This window comes from Eschscholzia californica, unplaced genomic scaffold (assembly GCF_041429995.1).
Source record: "Eschscholzia californica isolate CP2 unplaced genomic scaffold, dmEscCali1.0.p SCAF_6, whole genome shotgun sequence".
In the NCBI taxonomy this organism is placed as follows: domain Eukaryota; kingdom Viridiplantae; phylum Streptophyta; class Magnoliopsida; order Ranunculales; family Papaveraceae; genus Eschscholzia; species Eschscholzia californica.
Window position 1 is genome coordinate 29,764,843 of NW_028238483.1, and position 25,675 is coordinate 29,790,517.

The window sequence follows — 25,675 nt, forward strand, 5'->3', positions numbered from 1 at the left end:
AACAGCTCAGTCGGTTATTCAGGGGATAAGTCTGACCGTCCATTCTTTGAGCAGATTTTGCATCCGACGGGTGAAAATATTCCAAAATCTATACAGTGCAAATGTTTTAGTAATTGAGTACCCTAGCTGAGGTTATATTAGTCATCTAACAAACAATTTATTTTAACTTCCCACGTTCTATCCTTCCAAATTCCAACTTCAACTTCGGCTCTTTCCCTGCAAGGCTCTAACCGACTACTACTTCATTTCTCTCTCTCTCTCCCTCTCTCTCTCAAAATTAAGTTTCGCCCCACTCCAAAATTCAGTTTCTAAGCATCCCTTGCTCTATCTCCCTCTCTTTGATTCAAAATCTGTTTTGCTTCTTATTGGCAAAACTGAATTCTCTATCAAAATCAAGTTGTAGTGGAGGTGTTTGAAGAAATGTCTCTGAGGTTAGTTTAAAAAAATAAATCAGTCATTTTCAGCATAATGTTTTAGTTTTTAATTTTGTAGTTTCACATTAATAAGGTGTTCAATTTTGTAGTTTCACATTAATAAGGTGTTCAATTTTGTAGTTTCACATTAATAAGGTGTTCAATTTTGTAGTTTCACATTAAAAAGGTGTTCCGTTTTAATTCCTTACAAAATTCCCCCTGTATTGTGACAGGAATTTAATTTCTCTTTATTTAATTTTTGTTGAATTTTGTTTTGTTAGTTTGAGTTTTCAGTTTTGAAGTCTCCTTTTCTTCTTCTTCTTCCAGGTAAATGTTGTCTCATAATTTAATGGTTTATGCATCTTAATACTTTTGTTACCAGTGTTTAAAAAACAATCTAATGGTTAGTGAATATGATATTGACCATGGCTACAACGGTGAACTACTAATGCAGTTGAAGAAAGCGTTCCTGGGTTTCTCTTAAAATCTTATTTTTCTCACAAGTAATTTTATGCATTCAAACATGGCACAATTTTATGGTTTGGTTGATATCCATCCAATGTGAATTAGAGGTTTTTAGCATACTTTATCTCCATTCAATCTGTATCAAGTCAGTTTTTATTTCTCACCTTTTAGTTGGACACAAATTGTATGAGTAAATGCTTCTTAGAGATTGTGAGTTAGAGGCTAGCAACCTCTCTCTCTCAAGAGTCTGTCCAAGGTGAACTTTTTTTCGGATAGTTCTCTCCGTCTCAGTTTCAGATTCTTTTTGTTTCAGTTTCACTTTGTTTTCTTTGCTTCTATTGATTTATTATAGGCTAATCTTCTTTTCTCTTTGCCGGAAATAATTTTTTTTTGTTATTGTAATGGGTCATGTTGTACTTAATGGGTCATATTGTACTGTTATTGTCTTCTTTACCTTCTACTTCTTTGATCTCCCAAAAATATTAAAATCTTAAATGACAAGAATGCCGGTTGGTTTTACAATTTTAAGGGATTGCCCTATTACTATAGTTTTTCACAATAGTTCTGTTTGTTAGGGCTTGAGGTATACAATCTCTCTCTTTCTCTTTTGTCTTTGTGTTCTTATATGATTTTTTTTCTTACAGTTTGATAATCTATCTCTCAATATCTATGTCTTGCCAATTATATTTCTCTTATGAATGTTTTTCTTTTGTTACAGGTTATAACGACTCACTTTTATGCAAAGCAAAATTGACCAACTATTAGTTCGACTCTCTCGCAGAACAGTTTTGGGCAACTTCTTAAATTCAGTTTCTATCTAACCGGTTCTCCCTCTCTTTATGAATCTCTCTCTTTCTCATTCAACTTTAGTTTTGCTCTTTATCCATCCACCTTCATCGACATTCAATATCTATCGACAAATTCAGTTGTGATTACAGTAAGTAATATCCAAAACTCTTTTTATTATTCATCCAAATCTTCCACTCCTTCTCCGTGGTTGTTTGATTTTGACTTCGACTTTGATTATCTTCTAAATTGCAGGGAGGTATTGTAGAAAGGCTTGAAGTTCGTGTCGCTCTCCATCTATCCGATTCTCTCAAAACAGTTCTGAGTAGTTACTCCTGAAATCAGTTTTGATATTGATATCCCTCTAGCTCCATCGAAATCTTCTTTTCCTCTTTCGTGGTTGTTTGATTTGGATCAGGGAAGTATGGTAGAAATGCTTCAAGTTATGTGATTACTTTTGTGTTGGCTTGAAGTATTGTGGAGTTTTCCACTTTTTTATTTCTTTTCCTTTTTAGTACTGTGATTACTTTTATGTGGGGTTGTTTTTTGTTAAAGCTTTGATCTTCTATATTGCAGGGAGGTATGCTTGGAGTTTTTGGAAGTTTGGTCAAGAAGTGTTTCTAATTGTCAAAGTTCAAATACACTAAACATTCAAGTTTGTTTTTCTTTTTCCCTTCTTCTACCCCTTCTCTCTACTTTTAAGGGAATGAATTTCTTTCGGCAAATCAATTTGTTTTTTAAACTCTTTGAAGTCTTTTAAGTTGTGTTCGTGGTGTTTGAATAAGCGCCTGACTGAATTTCTAATTCTTTTGTTATATTTTTTTTTTGCAGAGAAAAAAAATGAAAACAACTACTACGTAAGGCAATTTCTTCGCTCTCTTTGTTCTCATTTGTGTTTTTTTTCCTTTCATCTTCTTGGGTTGGATGTGGGGTCAAATATATTATTTTTTATTTATTTTTGGTATCTTTTGCCTAACAAATGCAATGAATACATTTTCTCAAAGTTAATGTTATATACTGATTTGGCTGTGAAGCAAATTTGGTTATGTTTTGTTGATCTCATTGGTTATTGTTATATGCTAAAACTTCAGTTGTGAATGTTATTCACATCTTTCTCACGAGGTGTTTGAAGAAATGATCGTCTGAATTGGTTAATATTATATGCTAATTAGAATAAGATGTCAGAGGAGAAGTCTGCTATATATATATATATATATATATCTTATGTTGGCACTAATATGGTGATCGAAACTGAAGTACTAGATTTGTTCGTCTATTAATACGTAATCCGAAGCATGTACAAAGAAAATTGGAATGAATTGAATAATTAGGTTATGCATCAAATTATTTACTTGTTGTGGCAATTCATGGTTGTTTCTGTTCCTGCAAATCATCTAATTCATTTTTCCCCAGGCAACCCGCATGGTGCTCCACCTCAGCAATGGCTGTATGATTCTACTCCTCCCCCACCGGCCGAACATTTTGTTTCGGTTCCTTCAAACCTCACTCCACAACCTGGTACTGGATCACGACTACCTCAATCAACGAGCAGTAGTATAGAACCGCCGCCACCGCCATTCATGAGCAGTGGAACAACTGATTCAAGTTACTCTGATTATGACCATAGTACACGACCACCACCTCCTCCTGCCATTTCTTTGGGTTTCTCGAAAAGCACATTTACGTATGAAGAGTTAATGAGAGCAACAGATGGTTTTTCAGAAGCGAATCTTTTAGGTCAAGGTGGTTTTGGGTATGTTCATAAAGGGGTCCTTCCAAATGGGAAGGAAGTTGCAGTTAAGCAACTGAAAGTTGGAAGTGGTCAGGGAGAACGTGAATTCCAAGCTGAGGTTGAGATTATTAGCCGTGTTCATCATAAACATCTTGTTTCATTGGTTGGATATTGCAGTACTGGAACTCAGAGGATGCTTGTTTATGAATTTGTTCCTAACAATACCTTGGAGTTCCACCTACATGGTAAATCATTAGTCAATTATATTAGTTTCCAATGCTAATAGTATTCGAATTATCTGTCAAAATATGCTAAAACGAACTTGATTTTTATATATTCACTTCTGAGTTCCCGGTAATTGTGATGTCTTCACGATCGCTCTTTGAGAAAGTACCAGAATTGGTTATCTTTTTACGCGTTCAGGTTCCAGTTACGAATATATGACTGAGAAGAAATTTCCTGCAGGAAAAGGTCGACCAGTTATGGATTGGGCCACCAGACATAGAATTGCTCTTGGATCTGCTAAAGGACTCGCATATCTACATGAGTAGTCAAAACATTTCAGTACTTAGCAATACGTCACTATATTTTCGATGAACTGTGTGTTTGTGAATGTACGAAAAGTCTCCCAAATCGAAACTACCTTTAAATCCCGCTAAACATAAATTCATCTTATCTCGCCTCAATTTTTATATTGTGTTTCAGACGTTACATTTCTCTCATGAAAGAATAATGTGGCTTCAATCAATTTTTAATTTACTTAAATTTTATGTGAACTTAAAGGTGTTTGAAAAAATGTGGAATGTTTCCTCTGTTTTTTATTTTATTTTATTATGCATCTGAGGGTGTTTATGAAGATATAAAACAAACTTTAAAACACAAAAGATGCAAGATATTCACAAGTATAAACACTGGGTACACTCGAAAATTTAAAATACTACTGAAGGTCGTTAGGTTTATATCAGTTGTCAGTTCGCAATGAAGAGCTGGTGTTCCTAATATTTTGGTTGAGTTTATTTCAGTTGTAGAATCCCTTCTTATTTCTTGTTTCTGTGATATGGTTCAGACGAAGGAGATCGATAAGATAAAATCGCCAAGTCCTCAAGTTCCTGGAATGGAGTAAAGACTTCCACAACTTTATCCATGGTTTAGCGATCTTTTGAGTTAACCTTTTGGTTCTTTTTCACCTTTAAAATAATATCGCTTTTCAGGTTTCTCAAAGAAATTTAAAAAGAAATTTGTGTGTGAGAAAGATAATTTATTAAAGAAGCAGTTCTTACTTTATCAATTTTAGATTGTTTGTCGTAATCACTTTTTTTTGTTGTTGAAATCATTGTTATCTTTGCTGAAAGGAATCGTATTTGGAAACCACTCATTATTAATTGAGGCTCTTTCACCAAGAAATACATGATAACTAGGTTCCCACCGCGCCCGTAGGGCGCGGTAGATCCCTCTTGGCTAACGCCGCTGTGGTTCATTACGCCCCGATTTTACGAGTAAAAATACATGATAACTAGGTTCCCACCGCGCCTGTAGGGCGCGGTAGATCCCTCTTGGCTAACACCGCTGTGGTTCATTACGCCCCGATTTTACGAGTAAACTAGGTTCCCACCGCGCCCTACGGGCGCGGTAGTTCCCTCTTGGCTAACGCCGTTGTGGTTCATTACGTTCCGATTTTACGAGTAAAGTCTTTTCGAGCATTCTCCGAGTCTGCTTATACTGTGGGATCTATGATCACGCCGTTGACATCACGTTGGGTTGAGCTTAGCCAAGAAGTGTATGTACAATGATGTCCATTTTCACACAATGTGGGGTCACGCGAATACCTGTCATCCGAAATCATGTACTGATTTCGAATGAAATCACGTACTGATTTCGAATGACAAGTAAACACATGACACCAAAAGGTGTGAAAATGGGCATCATTGTACATACACTTCTTGGCTAAGCTCAACCCAACGTGATGTCAACGGCGTGATCATAGATCCCACAGTATAAGCAGACTCGGAGAATGCTCGAAAAGACTTTACTCGTAAAATCGGAACGTAATGAACCACAACGGCGTTAGCCAAGAGGGAACTACCGCGCCCGTAGGGCGCGGTGGGAACCTAGTCTATTATATTAAAACAACTCGGTCGGTTACTCAAGGTATAAGTCTGACCGTCTATTTTCCTTCGGTAGTTTAGATCCAACGGCAGATACAATATCTTCTTATGTAAATCTACACTAAACGGAAGGGTATGAGAGTCATTTTAAAAATAACTTCCTCAACTACACCTCACGTTCCTCTTTTTGAATCCAGTTTTTAACACCTTCCAACACAAAATTGGTTTTTAACTTTTCTTAAAAATCTCCCACTTATTTACAAATATAACTAACTACCTTTGACTCTCTTAAAATCTCTTTTGAAATTTAAATTCAACATTTGAAAGAAAATCGTGGGAGAGAGGAAATAAGACGATATAAATTCGTCATAACTACCTATGGATTTTGATTATAAATAGGAGAGATTGATTCCACATTTATTACCTTCTTTATCCAATTTTTTTTGAAGCATTAACTTCTTTGATTATCTTTGAAGAATTAACTCTAATTTTTTTTTGTTTTTGTTGTTTGGAGATTTTCATCAACCATATGTAAGTACATTCTCTATGTTTTTAATTTTCTTCACTCTTTATAATGTTTGGTGACTTATTTTCATCTTTTTCTTACTTATCTGTGTAGGTTTGATTAGTGTCTACTTGGATTCTTTTGAAAGGTTGAAGAACATTAACTTGATTTTTTTTTTTTCAGATTGGACAGGAGAAACACTCAAATTGGTAGTGAGAGAGATAAGGAGGGAATAGGGGAGAAAAGATAGAGATTTTGGAGGCATTAATTGAGGAAGAACATGTTAATAGTTTGCTCATATTGTAATCTTTCATTTAATTCAATAAAGATCTTTACCTTCCTTTCTAAGTTTCACAGTAGCATTTCAACAACAAAAAAAAAAAGTTTCACAGACGTAAAAGAGTTGGTATTTTGGTTATTCAATTTGTTCGTTTTGAATGTTTCTCTGTTTAGACCAAAATAACTACTTTATTTTCATTAGAGATTTAGTCAGGATTGGATCCAACCAAAGAGAAAATAGTGGGAGATTGAAAAAATCATGGGCTCTGCAATGATTATTGTAGACGTTCATTTTCTCCAATTACTCTCTGGCGGTTTTTATTTTTTTTGTAATTTTATATGAGGCATATTATCTTTTTATGTTCGAAAATCAAACCTTTTCATTTCTCTTTAGTTTTCAATTTGTTTGTTCAACAACTTTTTTTGCGCAATATTTCACCATTTTTTTCTGTTTTATGGAGAAATGATGACGTTGTTTCATACATAGTATACCGCATGGGGTTTCTCTCTTCAACTAGGTTCCCACCGCGCCCTACGGGCGCGGTAGATCCCTTTTCGCTAACGCTGTCAAGATAGAATGTGGTGAGACAATTTATTTATCGCGGTCGACTACATTTAAGCAGTGCACGTATATCGGGCCAATGCATATACCAAGATGTCCATACATCATAAAATTCATTTTTAGGTCATCTAGGATCACAAAGAGACCTGTAATTTGCATAGAATATGCGAATTAAAGGTCTCTGTATGATGGTAGATGGCTTGGAAATAATTTTTATGATGTATGGACATCTTGGTATATGCATTGACCCGATATACGTGCACCGCTTAGATGTAGTCGACCGCGATAAATAAATTGTCTCACCACATTCTATCTTGACAGCGTTAGCGAAAAGGGATCTACCGCGCCCGTAGGGCGCGGTGGGAACCTAGTCTATTATATTAAAACAGCTCAGTTAGTTACTCGGGAGATAAGTCTGACCGTTCATTCTTTGCGTGGTTTTTGCATCTGACGGACGAAGATATCCCGAAATATATACGGTTTAAATGTTTGAGTAATTAAGAACCCTATTAGAGGTTAATTTAGTCATTTACCGAACTACTCCTATTTTATCTCCCATCATCTCTCATTTCTTCCACGATTTACAATTGTTATGTAATTCCTCGATTGTTATGTGAGGAAATCGTGGGATGGTTGTGTTCCTTGATTGTTAGTTAAAAACTACCCACTAAAATCTCTCTATCTCTCCTCCCACTAGCATCCCCATTACACCCACGTACTTCCTCATAAATTAGTCTTCTCAACTCCTCTTTCACTCTCAAGTAAACACAATAATATCCAAAAGTCTCCACCAACTCAAGATCTTAGTTATGTAATTTTTTTTATTGTTTGAAATTTGTGTTGTGGCAAACTTAATGTGATTCCTAATTTTCTATTGTTTGAAATTTGTGTTCTTGCAAAATGTGATTCCTAATGTCAACTTCTTTACCTTTTCTGTTTCTAATTTCTGATTTCAAGTTCTATTTTTCTATTGGTAAGTTTAAGTTTTTTACCTTTTTTTTACCCCAAAAGTCTCATCTGACATGATAAGTTAAAGTTTTTCTCTTCAAAATTTGATTATCTTTGAAGAATTAACTATAATTTTTTTTTTCTTTTATTTGTTTGCAGGTTTTCATCAACCATATGGATGTAAGTACATTTTCATTTTACTTATAGCAGATGTGTCCATGTTGATTTGTATTGTCCCTGTTGTTTTTTTATTTTCTTATCTTACTTATCTTTGTAGATTTGATTAGTGTCTACCTCAAATTTAAATTGATTCCTTTAAACAAATTCCAGATTGAAGAATATTAATTTGATTTTTTTTTTTTGAAAAAGTGGACAGGAGAAACACTGAAATTGGTAGTGAGAAAGATAAGAAGGAACGGGGGAGAAAAGATAGACGTCTTTGATTGTAAAAGAAAATTTGTGGTTGTAAATCTTGAGGTTGTAAAAGCACGTTTTGGTTTACTAATATATAAAATGATGTTGATGAGTTTAATGTATTTGTTTTTTTATGGCAAAAAAAAAAATTGTTTGTGTTATATGTTGAAGAGTTTAATCATATGAAGTCTGGTGGTTTATTGTACTTTTTCTTTCTGTTTAGTAGTTACTAATTCTTTTCTGCATAAATGTTATGAGTTTAATGTATTTATTTTTTCTATGGCAATAATGTATTTGTTTTTTCTATGGCAATAATGTATTTGTGTGTGTTAATGTTGAAGAGTTTAATCATATTAAGTTCTATGTTTCTTTCAAAAAAAAAAAAAGTTCCATGGTTTATAATTTTTTCTTTCTCTCTTTAGGTGTTTTTTTTTTCCAGTTTCTCATCAATCTTTCAAATTTTAGACAAACCTAAAAACAATTCCCTTGCATTTAGAATGTAAAAAAGTGAAACCCCGTCGTATTGGTCAGATTAACACAAACCAAATCAAACTGACGACACCAATGTATAATTAACTAGGTTCCCACCGCGCCCTGCGGGCGCGGTAGATCCCTTTTGGCTAACGCCGTCGAGATAGAATGTGGTGAGACAATTTATTTATCGAGTCGACTACATCTAAGCGGTGCACGTATATCGGGTCAATGCATATACCAAAATGTCCATACATCATAAAATTCATTTTTAGGACATCTACGATCACAAAGAGACCTGTAATTTGCATAGAATATGCGAATTAAAGGTCTTTGTATGATGGTATATGGCGTGAAAATAAATTTTGTGATGTATGGACATTTTGGTATATGCATTGACCCGATATACGTGCACCGCTTAGATGTAGTCGACTCGATAAATAAATTGTCTCACCACATTCTATCTCGACGGCGTTAGCCAAAAGGGATCTACCGCGCCCGTAGGGCGCGGTGGGAACCTAGTATTCATTTATGAAAGAATCTAGCTAATGGACATTAGTGGGCTATTGCCTACTCGTGAATAGGTCTTTGTGTTACCATTAAGTTTAGAGATTCTTAAATACTTTTGGCTAAATTTCCTTTGTTGGATCAATGTCTAGACTAGTTAATTTTGTTAATTATGGACGAGTGATGTAGAAAGATATACGATACTATTTTCAGTTGACATTTTAACACGTAAGAACCATTACTCCAACCTAAAAATGAACTCTCTTCATTAAATATAGACACAACAAAAGTTGAGGAATTAGATAGGAGTACGTTCAAGTTAGAACTTCTGCTTCGCCTAAAACTAGAATTGGCAATTGTGGTTAATTCGAGTAAATCTTTACCTAAGTCAAAGTTTTTTTTTTTTTTTTTTTTTTTGGAAGTCGACTACGATCTACGTAAGTCGTTACATTTGGCATTGATACATCAAAGATGTGATACGCTCAATAACTGCCCACTCAAACTGAAACAAGAACCGGACCTATAGCCCAACATGACAATGGCCTAAAGCCCAACTACATTATTTACACCCTAATAATCCCAAATCAAATAACCAAAGATTTCACCTTCTCTGGGATTCGAACCTGAGACCTCCAGGGATTACTGGAGTTTATGTCAACACCTTGGAACCACTTGGGCTACCAACTGTTGACTACCTAAGTCTGAGTTAGAATTGAACATCATTAAGTTTTTGTTGAACATGAAGGTCAAGTAAAAAGTCAACATTTATTTATTATTTTTCCAGCAATCTCGTTTTCTTAGTTGGTTGAGAAAAACCATTGACTTCAACATCACCTTTCTTCATCTTTGTCTAAAAATGTGTGTAGTTCTTTGTTTTCTTACCTCCCAATTGGATCCAAGAAGTCGAGAGTCTGTCAACCATAACAACCTTAACGGTTACCTAACGTTCCAAAAAAAAATCGTTTGTTGCCCTTAGCTACCATTATTCCGCACACGTAGTGTGTCCCACCATACACAGAATACGTACATGTATAGTTTCTTAATGTACATTTTCTATTTTATTTTTATTTTGATAAACTTTAGATCATGTTATCTCTCTGCCGAACGTGGTTGATGTTTTCTCTCTTTCCTAAAGGCTTTTAAAAATCAATACGATGTGTTATCACAACAAAAGTATAAAGAAAACTAGCACTATAATGAAGTAGAATCTTTTTTATGTCCTTTTATCTACTTAACTAAGGCCTACCAAAGTGTGTCGTTTTGGTAGAGGCCAACCAAACCCGAAAGATATCTTCATGGGCATATTACCTCACATTATCAAGAGAACAGAATAATTTTTAATGAGGGGGGAGTGCTGCGAGTGCAGTGGCAGTTTCCAACATTACTTTAACCCTAGCAAGCTAAAGTTAATGAAATCTCGAATCAAAGTATTGTGAGAATTCACAACTATATAAAAATAAAATTCTCCGAAAATAACGATAAAAGTTACCTGCTAAATATTGTTAAATTTATGAACATCTAACTCAAAATAAGTTAGGAACGAGTAGAGAGGAGCTACACACTATGTTTTTGATTGGTACATTACCAATTTTCTAATTTGTGAAACTAAGTACATATTCCAACAAAACATATATATTTAGTTCGATCTTGATAATAACGGGTGATCATTGATTTTAGATTTATTTTAAAGCTGCATCAACATGAAGCTTACAAATCAATCCCCAACTGTCAGTTTTGAGATTTTCTCCCAAATCTGTCTAAAAATTCGCTTGCTACATCATTTTCTACAACCACTCACTGGCCCAATCATGATCAGTTTTAGGAACTTAATAGATGCAATGGGCCTAAAACAGAGCACATTATGTCCACATAGGCCCTATGTGGAGTGCTATAGGGCACCTCTTTCCAACGAACCCGCACTAAAGGTGGCCAATGGGATTAATTAGAACTAATTCGAGAAAAAACCTTATACCCACTCTAAACACCTCCGAGAAAAATGTATTTCAAACAATAGGGTATTAGTATAAATCTTTGTTTGGAGTTTATAATATAGACATTACTAGATGTTGTTTAATATGTATGTTAAATTCGATATATTTTATTTTATTTTTTTGATGAACACGATATATTTTATTTTGTCTTTGGAATTATTTCTCGCCTGGCAGTCAATATAACCAAATTATACTTACAAATAAAATACTCTATTCATCTATGCTAAAAGCGTCTCTGTACTGCCATCTTTTGTTGGGGTTCACGTAGAAAGGGCGTGCTTTTAGCAGGAGTATTTATAGATCTCTCGCACTCTTAACTCTACGAGAAGTTTTATATTCATCAGATCGCCTTCTTGTTAGTCATACCTGAATAACATTTGAGCAAGGATAAAATTTAGCCACATTGTGAGAACAGGGGTAAAAAGAAAAAAACTTGGGGTGCGTATACAATTATTCTACATCTACAAGTAATCTTTTGGAGAGAATTGGAACTGTTATTGGCGCCTCCATAAGTACCAAACTCTATCCACACATCATTAATGAATATAGTTAAGATTTATAAGTATCATTGTATCAATTTTTTTTTTCTCTCTCTCTCTTCTCTCTAAAATAAACGTTTTCCTAGAGAGAGAAAATCGTAAAATTCATCGTTTTCTCCGGTGAAGGATCGTCCCTTGGCAGAATCTCTATTCCTTTCTTTCTACGAGTGTGTTGTTTTCGTTTCTTGTCCTAATTTAACATCTATTACCATCCCAGTAGAATTTTTGGAGTATAGCAGAGTGGTATAACTGTAGAAATGAGGCGAAAATGTTGGTATGGGAAGAAGATTTGATTCACCAAAATCGACATATCATCATCCGACTAACCATTTTCAATTGTCATTAAGGGGGAGGAAGTGGGTAAAGGTGGTGGTTTCTTACGGTGATCCCTCCATTGATGAAGACTGATGTTTCGTCCATTGATGAAGATCGGCGATTTAGTAGTTCTTTATAAATCGTATGACACCACGATTCGTCCATTGATGAAGATCGACGATTCTTTGTTAAAACAACTATGAAAAATATAACGATTAGGCATCTAATTATCAATCCATAGTCCACGATCCAACCGATTGCAATTTCAAGAAAGAAGAGTTCGTGATTGTTTTTACAAAATTCAGTCTGACAGACTCGCACGATCTCCACTTCTCTACTTGGTCTATAATTTCTACTTATTTAGTACAATAAAATTTTGTAACCTTTAGGGTCTTTTCATTCGCGATCTTGATAATCTTTTTATTTTATGATTTTTAGGGTCTTTTCATTTGGAAGTTTTGTATTGTACTTTACTTCTGTAACTCTCATGTTGTACTCAGAAGAATTAAAAATCGTAATGTTCTGGATGGATTTCCAACTTTCGAATGAAATTCTGATTTAACTAAAAAAAAATTCAATAGGAAAATAATCATATCCACAAATTTATCCCTTCTATAAAACACAGTTGAACACAAGAAAATAAGACAGAAGTTATAAATTGTACCGTCGTCTAAGTCGATGGACTTATTCAAGTATGATGGTATGTGAGTATCGTGAACGCTTGTGGTCTTCAAAGTGAACAGACACTTTGATGTCTCTTGGGGCTCAAAGCCTCAAGTAAAATTGAATCAACCATTTAAACGGGTCAGGCATACGACCCAAAAGCCATTAATCCCAACACCAAAAACCCATAAAACATTTAGCTAGAGTCAATTCATGGGCAATTCAAGTTATAGGTCTAAATTCGATCATAAAAAAACAACCCAAGATTTGCCCATTTTCTTAACAATACTTTACCAAGGAGAAGAAAAGGGGTTGGGTGACAAAATAATCAATTTTTTTCATAACTCAATTATATGTTTGATGGAGAGGGAACAAAGTCCACCTCTAACGGGAAAGTTCTTTCCAACACGACAGACATTATCCTTACTTTTAATGAACCCCCCACCTTTCCTCACACTTCTTTGGATATTGTGGTCGCCTCCTCCATAAATAGTTAGATTTTGGTGGATCGGCAAATTAAATCCATTTTTCCTATTATTTTGCAAAAAGGTCACCTATAGATAATGTTTTGTGAAAGAGGCATGATTTATTTATTTACTTCTAAAATGCTTGTACAACTTTATCTACTTGGACCCGACCGGTCTGAATTAAATCAACATTGACAAATATTCTAGTTCTTTAAAGAGTATTGAAGGCATTGAAAGGACCATGAGAAACTTCGTATAGGGTTCTTACTCATCTCGAAAAAACTTTATTTGGGTTTGATGGAGTAAGGTGGTTTATAGGAAAATCCAAGAGTCTTAGTGTTCGTCGTGTGAAAAATATAGCAAGACTACCATCTTCTTTATCCCATGGTGTGTATGGGAAGTTATCGTCTCTAATGTTGGATTCGTTAAAGATAATTGTTCTATCACTATCCAAGAGGGAAGGCAAACTTCTGTCCTGCTTGACTGTTGGGGATGATAAATTCCCATCTTTGTGGTGTTTGATTCGAACCAAACATTACATAAGTGGCAGAGATGATGCATGGTGGGAGATGGAGCTTGTCGTAGTTGGAATCTTGCCTTTTCTAGACCATTATAAGACGCGAAGGTATCTTTGCTTATTGAATTGGTCTTCAATTTTGTCTAACAGATCGATTTGGCCTCTAATTTTGTCTAACCTTTCATTTATGCTTTTATGAATTTTTGTAATTATAATCTATTTTTATTTTTTCCACCTCATATCTCTTTCTTTCCTCCGCATCACTCTCTCTCCTCCACGACTTACTGACGAGGACAGTGAAACTTAAAACTTTATTCTTGTAGCCTTCTCCTTCCTTCTTCTTCGACCAACACTAAAACATTGAGTTTTAAGATTTTCCAGTAATATACAAACTGACAATTGTAGTTAAGTACCTAAAACTAATATATTAAAATTTTGGTGAAGTATATTAGATACTTTAATAATTTTATAATTTCCGACAATTCTATCACACAATTTTAATTTGTCTCTGAAGTCTTGACTTATCTTAATTAACTATAAAAATTACAAAATAAGTCATGAACTAAAAGACACCCATTATTATGATTTGTGAGTTGTTTTTGACAAGTCTTCTTCTTTTCAGTTTTAAAACAATTATTTTTCAATAGAAGATTCAATTGTAATGTGAATTTATCTGACTACCCCGACAACTTACAAATAATTTAGGATTAGTTCAATCATAATGATTGTTTAGTTAATCATGAAAGAGAAGAACTCCTATCATGTGCCACATTGATTCCACACAAAAACAAAAATCATATTAACGACGTGTATATTCCCTAATAAACCATAGGATATAAAGAGCTAATAACCGCTTTTAGTACAGGGAACTGGCTAAATAGTTCCCGGATATACAAAGAAAAGTCGTCTTTTTGGATTTTATGACCTTCTACCAACTAAAAGATCGATATTATTCTTGGGGATTAAAATCAAATAATTAATTTTTATTAGTATAACAAGTAAGAATTAAACTTCTCAACAAAACAAAAAAAAAAGTAAGAAACAGTACAACTGTATCAAAATTTTATTTTATTATCATGTTCCTCTTCCTTAGAGCATCTCAGTACAAGACTTAATTCGAAAAACTCTAAGTGTTACCTAAGGTTTTTTAGAATTTTTTTTAGCTTTTTTTCAAAACAAAACTCAATTTAGATCTTACAATGACGTGACAACGTCTAGATTTAGCTCTCCCCAATAAACACTACACACCTATGTACTCTTAAACTCTTGTCATCTCGTTCCTATTTAATGGATTTATTATTTCTCAAGACATAAATGACACGTCATTAATAGAAATGATGCTTCATTAAAGGAAAATAATTCTTTACTACCTTACAATTTAATATCATTTCACTCTGTTAATGGAAGTGTCGGTAAAATTTGTCCCAAAAAGTTGAACATTTGGGTCATCGTAGCTAATTTTTCTCTATGTCGCCTCAGTCACTTATTATTGTTGAAGATGGAATATTTCAACTATAATGGTAGAAATTTTGTGTATATTCTATTCCGGTGATGCTACTTTCCCAAGGAGGTTGACAAGGAGTTTGACATAATGATGAGGTGGATGCCTTTCATAAGTAAGAAAGTGGATGAAAAATTTGTTTTAATCTGAGTCGTTCAATTTGAAATGTTCATATTTGAGTCATCCACTTTTTCACTTATGAAAAGCATCCACCTCATCATTATGTCAAACCCCTTGTCAGCCTCCTTGGGAAAATAGCATTTCCCTATTCTATAATTTTATCCAAAATTTTCTCTTTAAAATTTATGTCTAATGGAACGATTGCCCATAAAATATAATTTGTTCAGAGTTTTTTAGTTAGAGAACAAGATCTTCAACTAATTGAGTTTTTTTTTCTTTAGTGGGTTGAGTTTAAACATTTAAGTACTTTCAACGGAATCTTGTGAAGGTGAATACATGCCATTGAATTTTCATAAAAAATATGTCTACTTACTAAAAAGGTCAATATCTTTTTCCGAGTCGGATCCTAATTCACGAGGCACAAATCCTTATACCCAAGACTCAAATAAAACTAAAAAATCACAATTTCAATAATACAAGTACGCCCCCTCGTTCACTCTTATGCACCTCGATAGAACTGGAGGTAGATTCATCTTTTCACATCCTTTAAGGGGTGTGAAAAAATAAAGTCGTCCCTTTTCCTATTAGCCACGTCAAATAGTTGGTGCACACAAAAATGTACCGGAAAAGATACTTTAAACATTTTTATGGAGTATTACCTTTCAAGAGACTCGAATATATTTAACAAATTAACAGATGGAGTCGACCAAAACCACTTACACGGAAAATGAAGTCGATGGTTCTATGTGGTTTTAATTACATTAGGTCAAATATTTTAGAGAAACAAAAACGTTGATGTCACATAGCATCCCAATTATAAATATGGTCAGTATTGGATGGTGGAAGAGACTAGGTCAAAGTAAAGTTAGGTTGGATTCTGTCTCTATAGTATCCGGGTTATTGGTCCACACTTCAGCCAGGCTAATAAGACCTAACCTACTCCAATACTCCAATTCTGTTAGTACCTACAAATACAATTATGGGGGTTTCGGTTTGAGAAATAAGTAGGACCGTTTTAGCCGTCAACTACTACCAAACGATTTTCTTTTCAAGTCCTTTTATTTTTTTATTCAAAAAAAAGTCCTTTTCTTTTTAATTATTTATTTGGTCTTTAATAGGTGTTTGTTTGGTCTTTTATCATTGAAACGTTCTATTTCATTACAATTGTTATATTGACCCAGTTCTTTAATAAAGTTGAACACTTTCCTCTCTTCTGAACCTTTTAGTGAGAGTTTGTTCTAATAGTCACAGATACTTTAGGAAAACACCAATTGCTCTTTAGTTATTGAAAAAAAATTATTGTCGCAAAAGCTTATCACAATTATATTTAAGATTCTATCTTTATCGAGTGGATCTTTAAAAAAAATATTAGAGTTTTAAAAAATTTAACGTATGTTGAAAATAATGAGTACCACAAAATATAATCTTATATAAAATTGTTATAATTTTGTATCAATAATATTACTCTTTTGAAGAGAAGAATAGCAAAAAAAAAATATTAGCATCTAAGGACAAACCCACTTTAATGAGTTTCAAGTGACTTGTAACATTATTTGAGGTTACACATTGAGTCCTTTAGCTCTAACTAGGAAATCAACTCAAATTTAACTTAACAACTTTGACTAAATCAATTAGTATTTATATATAGGATTTTTGAGTGAGAGGCCCAAAAAATGGAGGGTAAATAAGCATTACCCCCAGCCAAAAAAAAAATTAGAACCCAGTCCAAATTGTCAGGACAGCTCACAGTTTTCTAGTTTTTATTTTATTTATCCATCTTTTACCCCTCCACGGGAAAGTTCTGTGTTTTCTGACAATCTGACGGACAACAGCGAAGCAATTAATTCCCCGTACATGACTTCATGTCAGAGAAACATTCAGATTTTCTGAAAATTCAAAAATGGCGCCATTTTTTGACGAAATTTCAGCCAATTTTTTTGGATCCCTCCCATTATATTTTGTTTCAACTCCTTCTTTCTTCTTATTTATACATCCAAAAATCTTCTTCATCATTCTTATTTTGTTTTTCACATTTTATCTTCTTCATCTCTTTCAATCTCTAAAAACATAAATTTTCTTTTCTTTCTCTCTCTAAAAGTTTTATTTTCTTATTTTTGGATGTTCATCATTCGTTTTTGTTTCACATTTTATTTTCTTCATCTCTTTCAATCTCTGAAAACATCAATTTTCTGTTCTTACTCTCTCTAAAAGTTTTATGTTCTCATTTTTGGGTGTTCATCATTCTTATTTTGTTTCACATTTTATCTTCTTCATCTCTTTCAATCTCTAAAAACATTAAAGTTTTCTGTCTTTCTCTCTCTAAAAGTTTTATGTTCTTATTTTTCTTCTTCATCACTCTTATTTGTTTCATATTTTATCTTCTTCATCTCTAAAAACATCAAAGTACATAACCAAATGTCCAGTGCACAGAACCATTTCCGGTACAGGAGAAAATTCCCAGTTCAAAAATGTCCAGTACTAAACCAAATGGCCAGTACATGGAACAATTCCCGGTGCACAAGAAAATTCCCCAGTACAAAAATGTCTAGTACATAACCAAATGGCGAGTACACAGAACAATTCCCGGTACACAAGAAAATTCCCACTACAAAACTTTCTAGTACATAACCAAATGGCTTGTACACAGAACAATTCCCGGTACACAAGAAAATTCCCAGTACAAAAATGTGTAGTACATATCTAAAAAATGACCAGTAAACTAAATAGTTCCCGGTACACAAGAAATTTTTTTTATACAAATCAATGAAATACTACCAAAAATGAAGAAATTTGTTGAGATTGGAAAGAGATCAGAAATAAATCTGGAAAAAAAAGAACGAAATTTGTTGAGATTGGAGAGAGAAATATGTGTGAGAGAAAATAAAAAAGAAATAAGAAATAAATCTGGAAAAAAGAACGAAAATGGCAAGTTGGTAAATTTTGTAATGTCAATTCTGTAAATTCGTGGAAAGTACAAGGTTTAATGTCAGGTGCGTCAGACTATTTTTCAAAAAAATTCGCATTTCCCGGAAATTTTTCGGTGGCAATTTTGTGAATTTATGGAAAGTACACAGTCTGATGGGAGGCGTGTCAGATTATTTGTCAGAAATTTTCGAGTTTCCCGGGAATTTTTCGATGGTCGTTTCGTAAATTTCAAAAAGAAGAAGGGTGTTTCGGAAATTTCACCCCTAGCCTGACTTTTTTGGACCTGCCCCTCATTCTTTATCTGCAGTGGGCCTGATACATATTGTTGGGCTGATTTTGGGCCTTTTGCCCAACCCCTCTTATATATATACTTTTTCTTGTTTTAACTTTTTTTTCCATCTTGGCTGATGAAATCCAAACTTTGTGACATGAGGAGCACTTAAAAGACATGAGTACTATTATGAGAAAACTAAAAAGAATTGCATCCCAATTAATAGATTAGGGAGCTTTGAATTGTATACTTCATTAAAAAAAATGGCACTAGACTTTTCCACAGAGCTAAATAATAGTTGAACTCTCACAAAAAAAAAATGTAATAATTGATGTTGTTGATAAAAAAATTGTTGAAGTCGTTTATAAAAATAATTTGTTCAAGTTAGGTTTATATTTTTTTTGGATAAATGATTAAATATATTGTTGGTATAGCTAATTTCACATTCCACTTACAAAAGTAGGGACGAATATTCTCAACAAAAAAAAAAAAAAAAAAAAAAAAAAAGTAGGGACGAATAGACAATTTTCATATCCTACTTTTTTTTCATAAAGAAAATAGAACCATCTTATTTTTGTATTTTTGAACCCCTAGTTCAAGGGTTTTTCTTACTTTTTTGCCATTCAAACTCTTTGGAAAAATAAATGTATGGAAAAAAACAATCTATGGGTCTCTTTCAGTCTATGTAAGGTGCTTTACTTTTCTAGATTATAGCCATCTTAATTTCTAAAATCACTAAAATTTATATTCAAAGTTTTGTTAATACATTTTCTAAGTTGATTTATCTTTATTTTCAGATTATAGATTAATTTTTTTTCCAATAATTGTAGTCTTGTGGTCGGATGCCTCGTTACTCTACAAGAAAAATTTCCTCACACAAAATCTGAAATTCAATTCAAAATCGAAACTTATTCGAGACAGATCTAAAACCTTTTCATGTGATCTTTGATGTTTGACTCGATGACTACATTTGATTTCAGATCCAATTGAATTAGGCCTTTCATATCAGACGAGACCTACTTTTACATAACAAAGAAAATAAAACCAAATGTACATACACATGAAAACTACCAATCCAAAAACAACCTCATATCGGACAGACCCAAAATATAACCACTAGTTAAAGTGTTAAACCAGTAAATGTAAAATAAAAAACACCAAAAAACCGTTATTACTGCGATTATATTACAAGGTTTTTGTTATGAAACTATTTACAAACTTTTCTCTTTGTGAAAAAAAAAACAGCAGAGAGTAGTAGAAGAAGAAGAATACGACAAACCAGCGAAAGCAGACAAAGCACGACGTATTTTTATCAAATGATAATGTGAGGTCCAAAATTTGACGTGGGTGACATGGCAGTAGGGACCACTTCAATCTGACACATCAGATGATGTCCTTGCGACATCGTTTCCAGATCTCGGTTGCCGCAGAAGATCAATCAGTGCCTCTGCCTGTTTCAGTAAAAGACAAAAGCCGCCACCGATAATTAAAATACTAAAATTTCTGTTATTATCACCTAAAAAACGTATTTTAATGGCGGAAAATTATAAACAAGTACAGATTAACGGAAAACTAGGATTGATTAACGGAAAACCGCCAATGACTAACCTTTTGTTTAGCTCGTGTTGTACCGGATTGTGATAAAGCAATTAATGGCGGTATTGCTCCTTCCCGAGCAACCATAGTCCGATAAACAACACTAGCTTCACAGATCTGTAACAGAATTATTGTTGCGATCTCTTTTTGACGTTGTAATCCGACTTCAACGATTTCAACTAGCACCGGAATACCACCTTCTTCAACTACAGCGGATTTTCCTTCTGGTATTGAAACTAAAGTGTTTAAAACAAATGATGCTTTATCAACCATTCCTGAACCGAAATCTGCCATTAATTCCACTAGTGGTTTCATAATACCAGCTTGAATTGCTCTGATTTTGTTTTCTTTGAGAGAACAGAGAGTATAAAGAGTCGTTGATGCGTCTTTTTTGCCGCGAAATCCTCCATTTTCTAACAAATTAACAAGAAGTGGAATTGCTCCTGACCGTCCGATTGCGATCTTGTTATCCTCGATTTGAGAGAGTCGAAGAAGAGCACAAGCGGCGTTTTCTTTCGCCGTTGCTGTTCCTGTTCTTAAAGCTCTAACAAGAGGTTTAATGGCTCCTGAATTAGCAATTAGGTCTTTATTTTCATCACATAAGGATAGATTAAGAATTGCTGTAACACCGTACTCTTGGAGCTGAGAATCTGAAGATGAAATAAGTGAAATCAGAGGTCTAACTGCTCCTTCTTGAGCAATTTTGAGGCGATTTTCTGGTTTGTTCTTAGCTAGAAGACGAATTTCCATGGCGGCTTGTTTTTGAACATCAATTGAACAGGATTCAAGATCGGTAACAAGTTGACGAATTAAATCATCAGAATTATCAGAAGCACAAGAAATCAAAAGGCGTCTACTCTTTGAAGAAGTAGTTGGAAATTCACCAGATCTATCACTATTACAATCACTAAAAGCTGATGAAGAATGATCACGATCACCGTTACTCAGATCACCGAAACTTCTTCCCATATAGGTATAACCGGTCGGACTTTCCGTCTCCATGACCGGAATTTCGTTTTTCAGAATTAACAAAACTGAGAATCTTTCTGTCAATTTCTTTCTCTCTCTAAAATCTCTTGGTGAAGATGAATTTGAATTGTTTATAAAGAAAACGACCTCTCAGCTTTGTTTTTAGGGTTCTTCAGTTTTATCGCTTTGCTTCTGTTGCGGAGAAACTACTTAAAAGTAGAGAGAGAGAGAGAGAGAGATGAAAGATGGAGAGATCAAAAGGAGAGAAGGATACTTTAACCTGGAGGAGTCGTTGGGGTTTGAGCCGACACGTGCATATATATTGAGTACATTCAGAATCTCAGTTGCCTTGTCACGTGTGAAGATTAACTATGCGTAGTTTTGAAGTTCCTTTCTTCGAGAAATAAAAAAGCAATTGGGCATTCTGGAGACCCAGTCCGGGTCTCTCGTCTTCGACAACAAAAAGAAAAGGAAAAATCAAGTGTCTAACTATTTTTTATGGAAAACTTTTTTTAGGTTCGCACTATGACACTACCCAATGGTGAAGGTTGTGACGGTGGTCTTTTATAGTGAGCAAGATGGAGATGAAGAATGCTAGATTTAAGAAAAGAACAAAACTTACAAAACTTCCAAACTAGTGTCATCTTTGCATCCCAGCCATTTTAAATATTGACACTTGAACTACGTTTTGCCTCGAAACAAATCGAGGGGTGGATTCGAGTCAGTCTGCACTTGAATCCTGCTCTGACCAAAACAGAAAGGTATGCCGAAGTCAGCTCGACAACACGAGCTCTGCCCTGCTCGAAGAGGTAGTCAAACATGAGGAACAAATAGTACTAAAAATCCGTTTTTCATAGATGAACCGTTGTAGCGGAACATCTGTTAGTGTTAGGTACTATACTAATATCTTGTAACGGCCACAACACGTGACTCTCATCAAGTCGATGTCCTCACACCGGATCATCTCAATCCTGCCTGGCCACCACTTGCCTAACATATATAAGCATTTAGGTTTGCCTTAAACTGAAATATTCTTACAGACTCTCATTGAATTACTACTTAAACCTGCAACACTTGACTGATTTGAACATCAGAGGATTTTTTGCCGTTTTTCTCTCCCCGTCTAAGATCATTACTTATAGGGTTATTTAGTACATGCCCCCCCACTTATTTAGTAATATTAGGACTTCACCCCTAAAAACATTATCGTTCAGGCGTTAACCCCCATTGTCCCCTTTTCCGTCAAAAGCTCGTTATCTAGAACGCGTGCAAGTCACGTGCTTTTAATCAGACCAAAATACCCCCTTCTTAATCCAACGGTTAGGGAATTCTTATGTGATCAACGACCAAGATCTAATTACACGTTCAAACTGTCCCATCAACTACCCACCTAATCAGTTGAAGGCGGGAACTTCAACTTTTTCTTCCTCATTCGACTTCCTGTACGAAAGGTACGAACGAAACCCTAACTTACATTTTCTTCTCTACAACCTTGAATCAGGGCAAAATCAAAGGGGTTTTGAGTAGCTTTCAGTGTATTCATGTCCATTTTGTGTTTCTCTCTCTAGGCCAGTCGATTAAGCTTGGTTCATTCGATTCTTACAACTGGTTGCCTTCAAAAACCTAAATCCTTGGACGAGTAATGGCTTCTCTACGTGGTTTGTAAGTATCTCTTAACCAAACTCTTTATTTGTTTTTAGGTACTATTTGAACGAGAATCCTTGCTATTTTGAGTCTCGAGTTTAGGGTTTACTGTTAGATTACCGTGTTCATCAGACCAGTGACATTAGCCCACTTCTGCCCTTCACAAATCACATCTCTTGGAACATTAACCTTACTGTGCTCTAAAGACTCATCATTGGTATACAAGCTGTTTGATGATTGTACAAATTCACTAAACTCTGTGGATGGTGGTACATGTTCAGTTTCATCTATATCAGAATCATCACCATTAATTTCACTATCTTTGGTAGGGTCATAATCATCATCACTTGATGAGTTGTAGCTGTAGTATTCCTCTTCAATGGGAATATCATCTATTTCAGTTGGTGCTCCATCAGTTTCAGGATGTTGAGGCTCAATTTGGACATCATTATGAATTTCATTGAAGTCATAATGTCCTACCTCTTCTATAATTGAGAATTCATTTGACATTGGATCAATCCCATCCAAATTTGGTATGTCATCTAGCTCTTCATCAAATAAATCTTCACCCTCTGCTTCCATGTCATTGACTTTTTGCTTTCCCTTCTCACTGTTCTTGTTCTTGGTTTCTTTAACTAAAACATCTTCACTTTGCACATCATATAACTTCTTTCAAACTGCAGAACTTCTTAGGAGACATGGTGTCCTCTTTTTAACTTTGTGTATACCTTGGCCTACAGGGGTTATAGGACTCTGTTCAACCCCCAATTCTTGAATAGGTGTGCTCTTATGAGCAATATCATTCAAGGGTGGTTTATGATCTAAAAACAAGTTTGCCCTTCCCCATGAATCAAGTTCTCCATCTGCCCACCACTTCAGCAAATCAGACTCTTTCTGTATAGTAAAAATTCTGCCCTTCTTCAAGTAGTTGAATACCATGCTATGGTCTATTAAATCCATGTCCCTAGCCCCCATACCTTTCACCAAATCTATCATGTTTAGCTCATCACCATCTACACATTCGAAAATAGCAATCTTCCCACTCAAATAGTCTACACATTTCCATTTTTCCTTCTTAGAAGACCTCCAATGACCATCATAGTTAACAACAAGGGTTTTACTTCCAAGCTCTGCCCTAGTTCTGAGACACAAAAAATCATAGCAAACAGAGTACCCAAGATGAAAACAGTACAAGGTGAAAGCATCATAAACATCATTAACAAAATCATCAAAACAAAAAACAACAATCAAACATGGTAGTACAAGTTGACAACATCATTTACAACATCATCTCAACAATCAAACATGGCAGTACAAGATGAACACGGTAATCTAACAGTAAACCCTAAACTCGAGACTCAAAATAGCAAGGATTCTCGTTCAAATAGTACCTAAAAACAAATAAAGAGTTTGGTTAAGAGATACTTACAAACCACGTAGAGAAGCCATTACTCGTCCAAGGATTTAGGTTTTTGAAGGCAACCAGTTGTAAGAATCGAATGAACCAAGCTTAATCGACTGGCCTAGAGAGAGAAACACAAAATGGACATGAATACACTGAAAGCTACTCAAAACCCCTTTGATTTTGCCCTGATTCAAGGTTGTAGAGAAGAAAATGTAAGTTAGGGTTTCGTTCGTACCTTTCGTACAGGAAGTCGAATGAGGAAGAAAAAGTTGAAGTTCCCGCCTTCAACTGATTAGGTGGGTAGTTGATGGGACAGTTTGAACGTGTAATTAGATCTTGGTCGTTGATCACATAAGAATTCCCTAACCGTTGGATTAAGAAGGGGGTATTTTGGTCTGATTAAAAGCAAGTGACTTGCACGCGTTCTAGATAACGAGCTTTTGACGGAAAAGGGGACAATGGGGGTTAACGCCTGAACGATAATGTTTTTAGGGGTGAAGTCCTAATATTACTAAATAAGTGGGGGGCATGTACTAAATAACCCTTACTTATATAAATAATAAAGAAGGACATTCAACAGAGTTCACACCATCAATGTTTAAAGAAATACTCGAAAATCACTTTACATCATCCTCAGATTATATAGAAAACATTAGAGCTTAAAGACTTGCTAAGTGAGTTTAAGAGAACATTTAACTTCTTATTACTTTTTTTATTATGCTCAAAAGTTGACTAGACATTATGTGCCACTGGTAAATATAAATTGGTAAATCTCTAGCTTCTTCCTTTTCTGATATCACACACTATTCTCTTCTTTTGTTTGGAATCAATCATGACGAAACAAAGTTCACGATTTACTTTAACATGTGATTATCGTGGTTCATCTTATCTCCATTAAATAACTTTAAAACTAGCACTACTTTTGCACTCTTTAATACTTTTCTCAAGTACGACGATTTAACACTCATTTCTTTTTGAGTTAATTCCTATATGGCCCCCTACTTTGTGACCAGCTTCTTTTAAGGTCCTTTTTTTTTGTAAATTCAAATATGGCCCCCTATTTTCAAGTAAATGTCAATACTACTCTTCTTAATTCTAAATTTAAAACATTTAAAAAAACTTATTTCCACCTCACCCCTCTCTCTCTCTCCACCTCATCTCTCTCTACAACTCACCCCTCTCTCTCTCTCCAATTCACCTCTCTCTCTTTCCAACTCACTCCTCTCTCTCTCTCCAACTCACCTTCATCTTCTCCGAATATAGTCGCCGGCCGGAAAATTTTCCGGCCGGCGACCTCCAAAAAAAAAAAAAAAAAATTTTCCTCTCATCTCTCTCTCTCTAAAAACTCCGGCGAAGGGGGTTTCCCTTCGCCGGAGCCGTGAACAGACCTTTGAAGGTCTGTTCACGAGCAGACCTTTAAAGGTCTGCCGTGCTCCGGCGAAGGGAAACCCCCTTCGCCGGAGTTTTAGAGAGAGAGAGTTGAGAGATTTAAAAAAAAAAAAAAAAATTTAGAGAGAGAGAGGAGAGAGAAATTTTTTCTTTTTTTTAGGTTTGAAGGTGGCCGG

The 25,675-nt window shown here is 34.7% G+C and overlaps 1 protein-coding gene, 1 long non-coding RNA gene and 1 pseudogene across 3 annotated transcripts; 2 read left to right on the forward strand and 1 right to left on the reverse strand.

The window, feature by feature from the left end:
* Nucleotides 1-222: 222 nt before the first annotated feature.
* On the forward strand, nt 223-2,702 carry LOC147533346 (uncharacterized). The gene is made up of 4 exons (XR_015227939.1): nt 223-431; nt 708-1,815; nt 1,920-2,319; nt 2,496-2,702. It is a non-coding gene; the product is annotated as an uncharacterized LOC147533346 (long non-coding RNA).
* A 260-nt stretch (nt 2,703-2,962) lies between these two features.
* On the forward strand, nt 2,963-3,947 carry LOC147533347 (proline-rich receptor-like protein kinase PERK1 pseudogene; annotated as a pseudogene). The gene is made up of 2 exons (XR_015228125.1): nt 2,963-3,641; nt 3,862-3,947. The product of XR_015228125.1 is annotated as a proline-rich receptor-like protein kinase PERK1 pseudogene (transcript).
* A 15,523-nt stretch (nt 3,948-19,470) lies between these two features.
* LOC147533348 (ARM repeat superfamily protein) lies at nt 19,471-21,521 on the reverse strand. The gene is made up of 2 exons (XM_086650209.1): nt 20,105-21,521; nt 19,471-19,947 (listed from the first exon to the last, which is right to left on the reverse strand). Exons 1-2 carry the CDS (start codon nt 21,092-21,094, stop codon nt 19,867-19,869), a joined length of 1,071 nt encoding a protein of 356 aa, XP_086506335.1. The 5' UTR covers nt 21,095-21,521; the 3' UTR covers nt 19,471-19,866.
* Nucleotides 21,522-25,675: the final 4,154 nt, after the last annotated feature.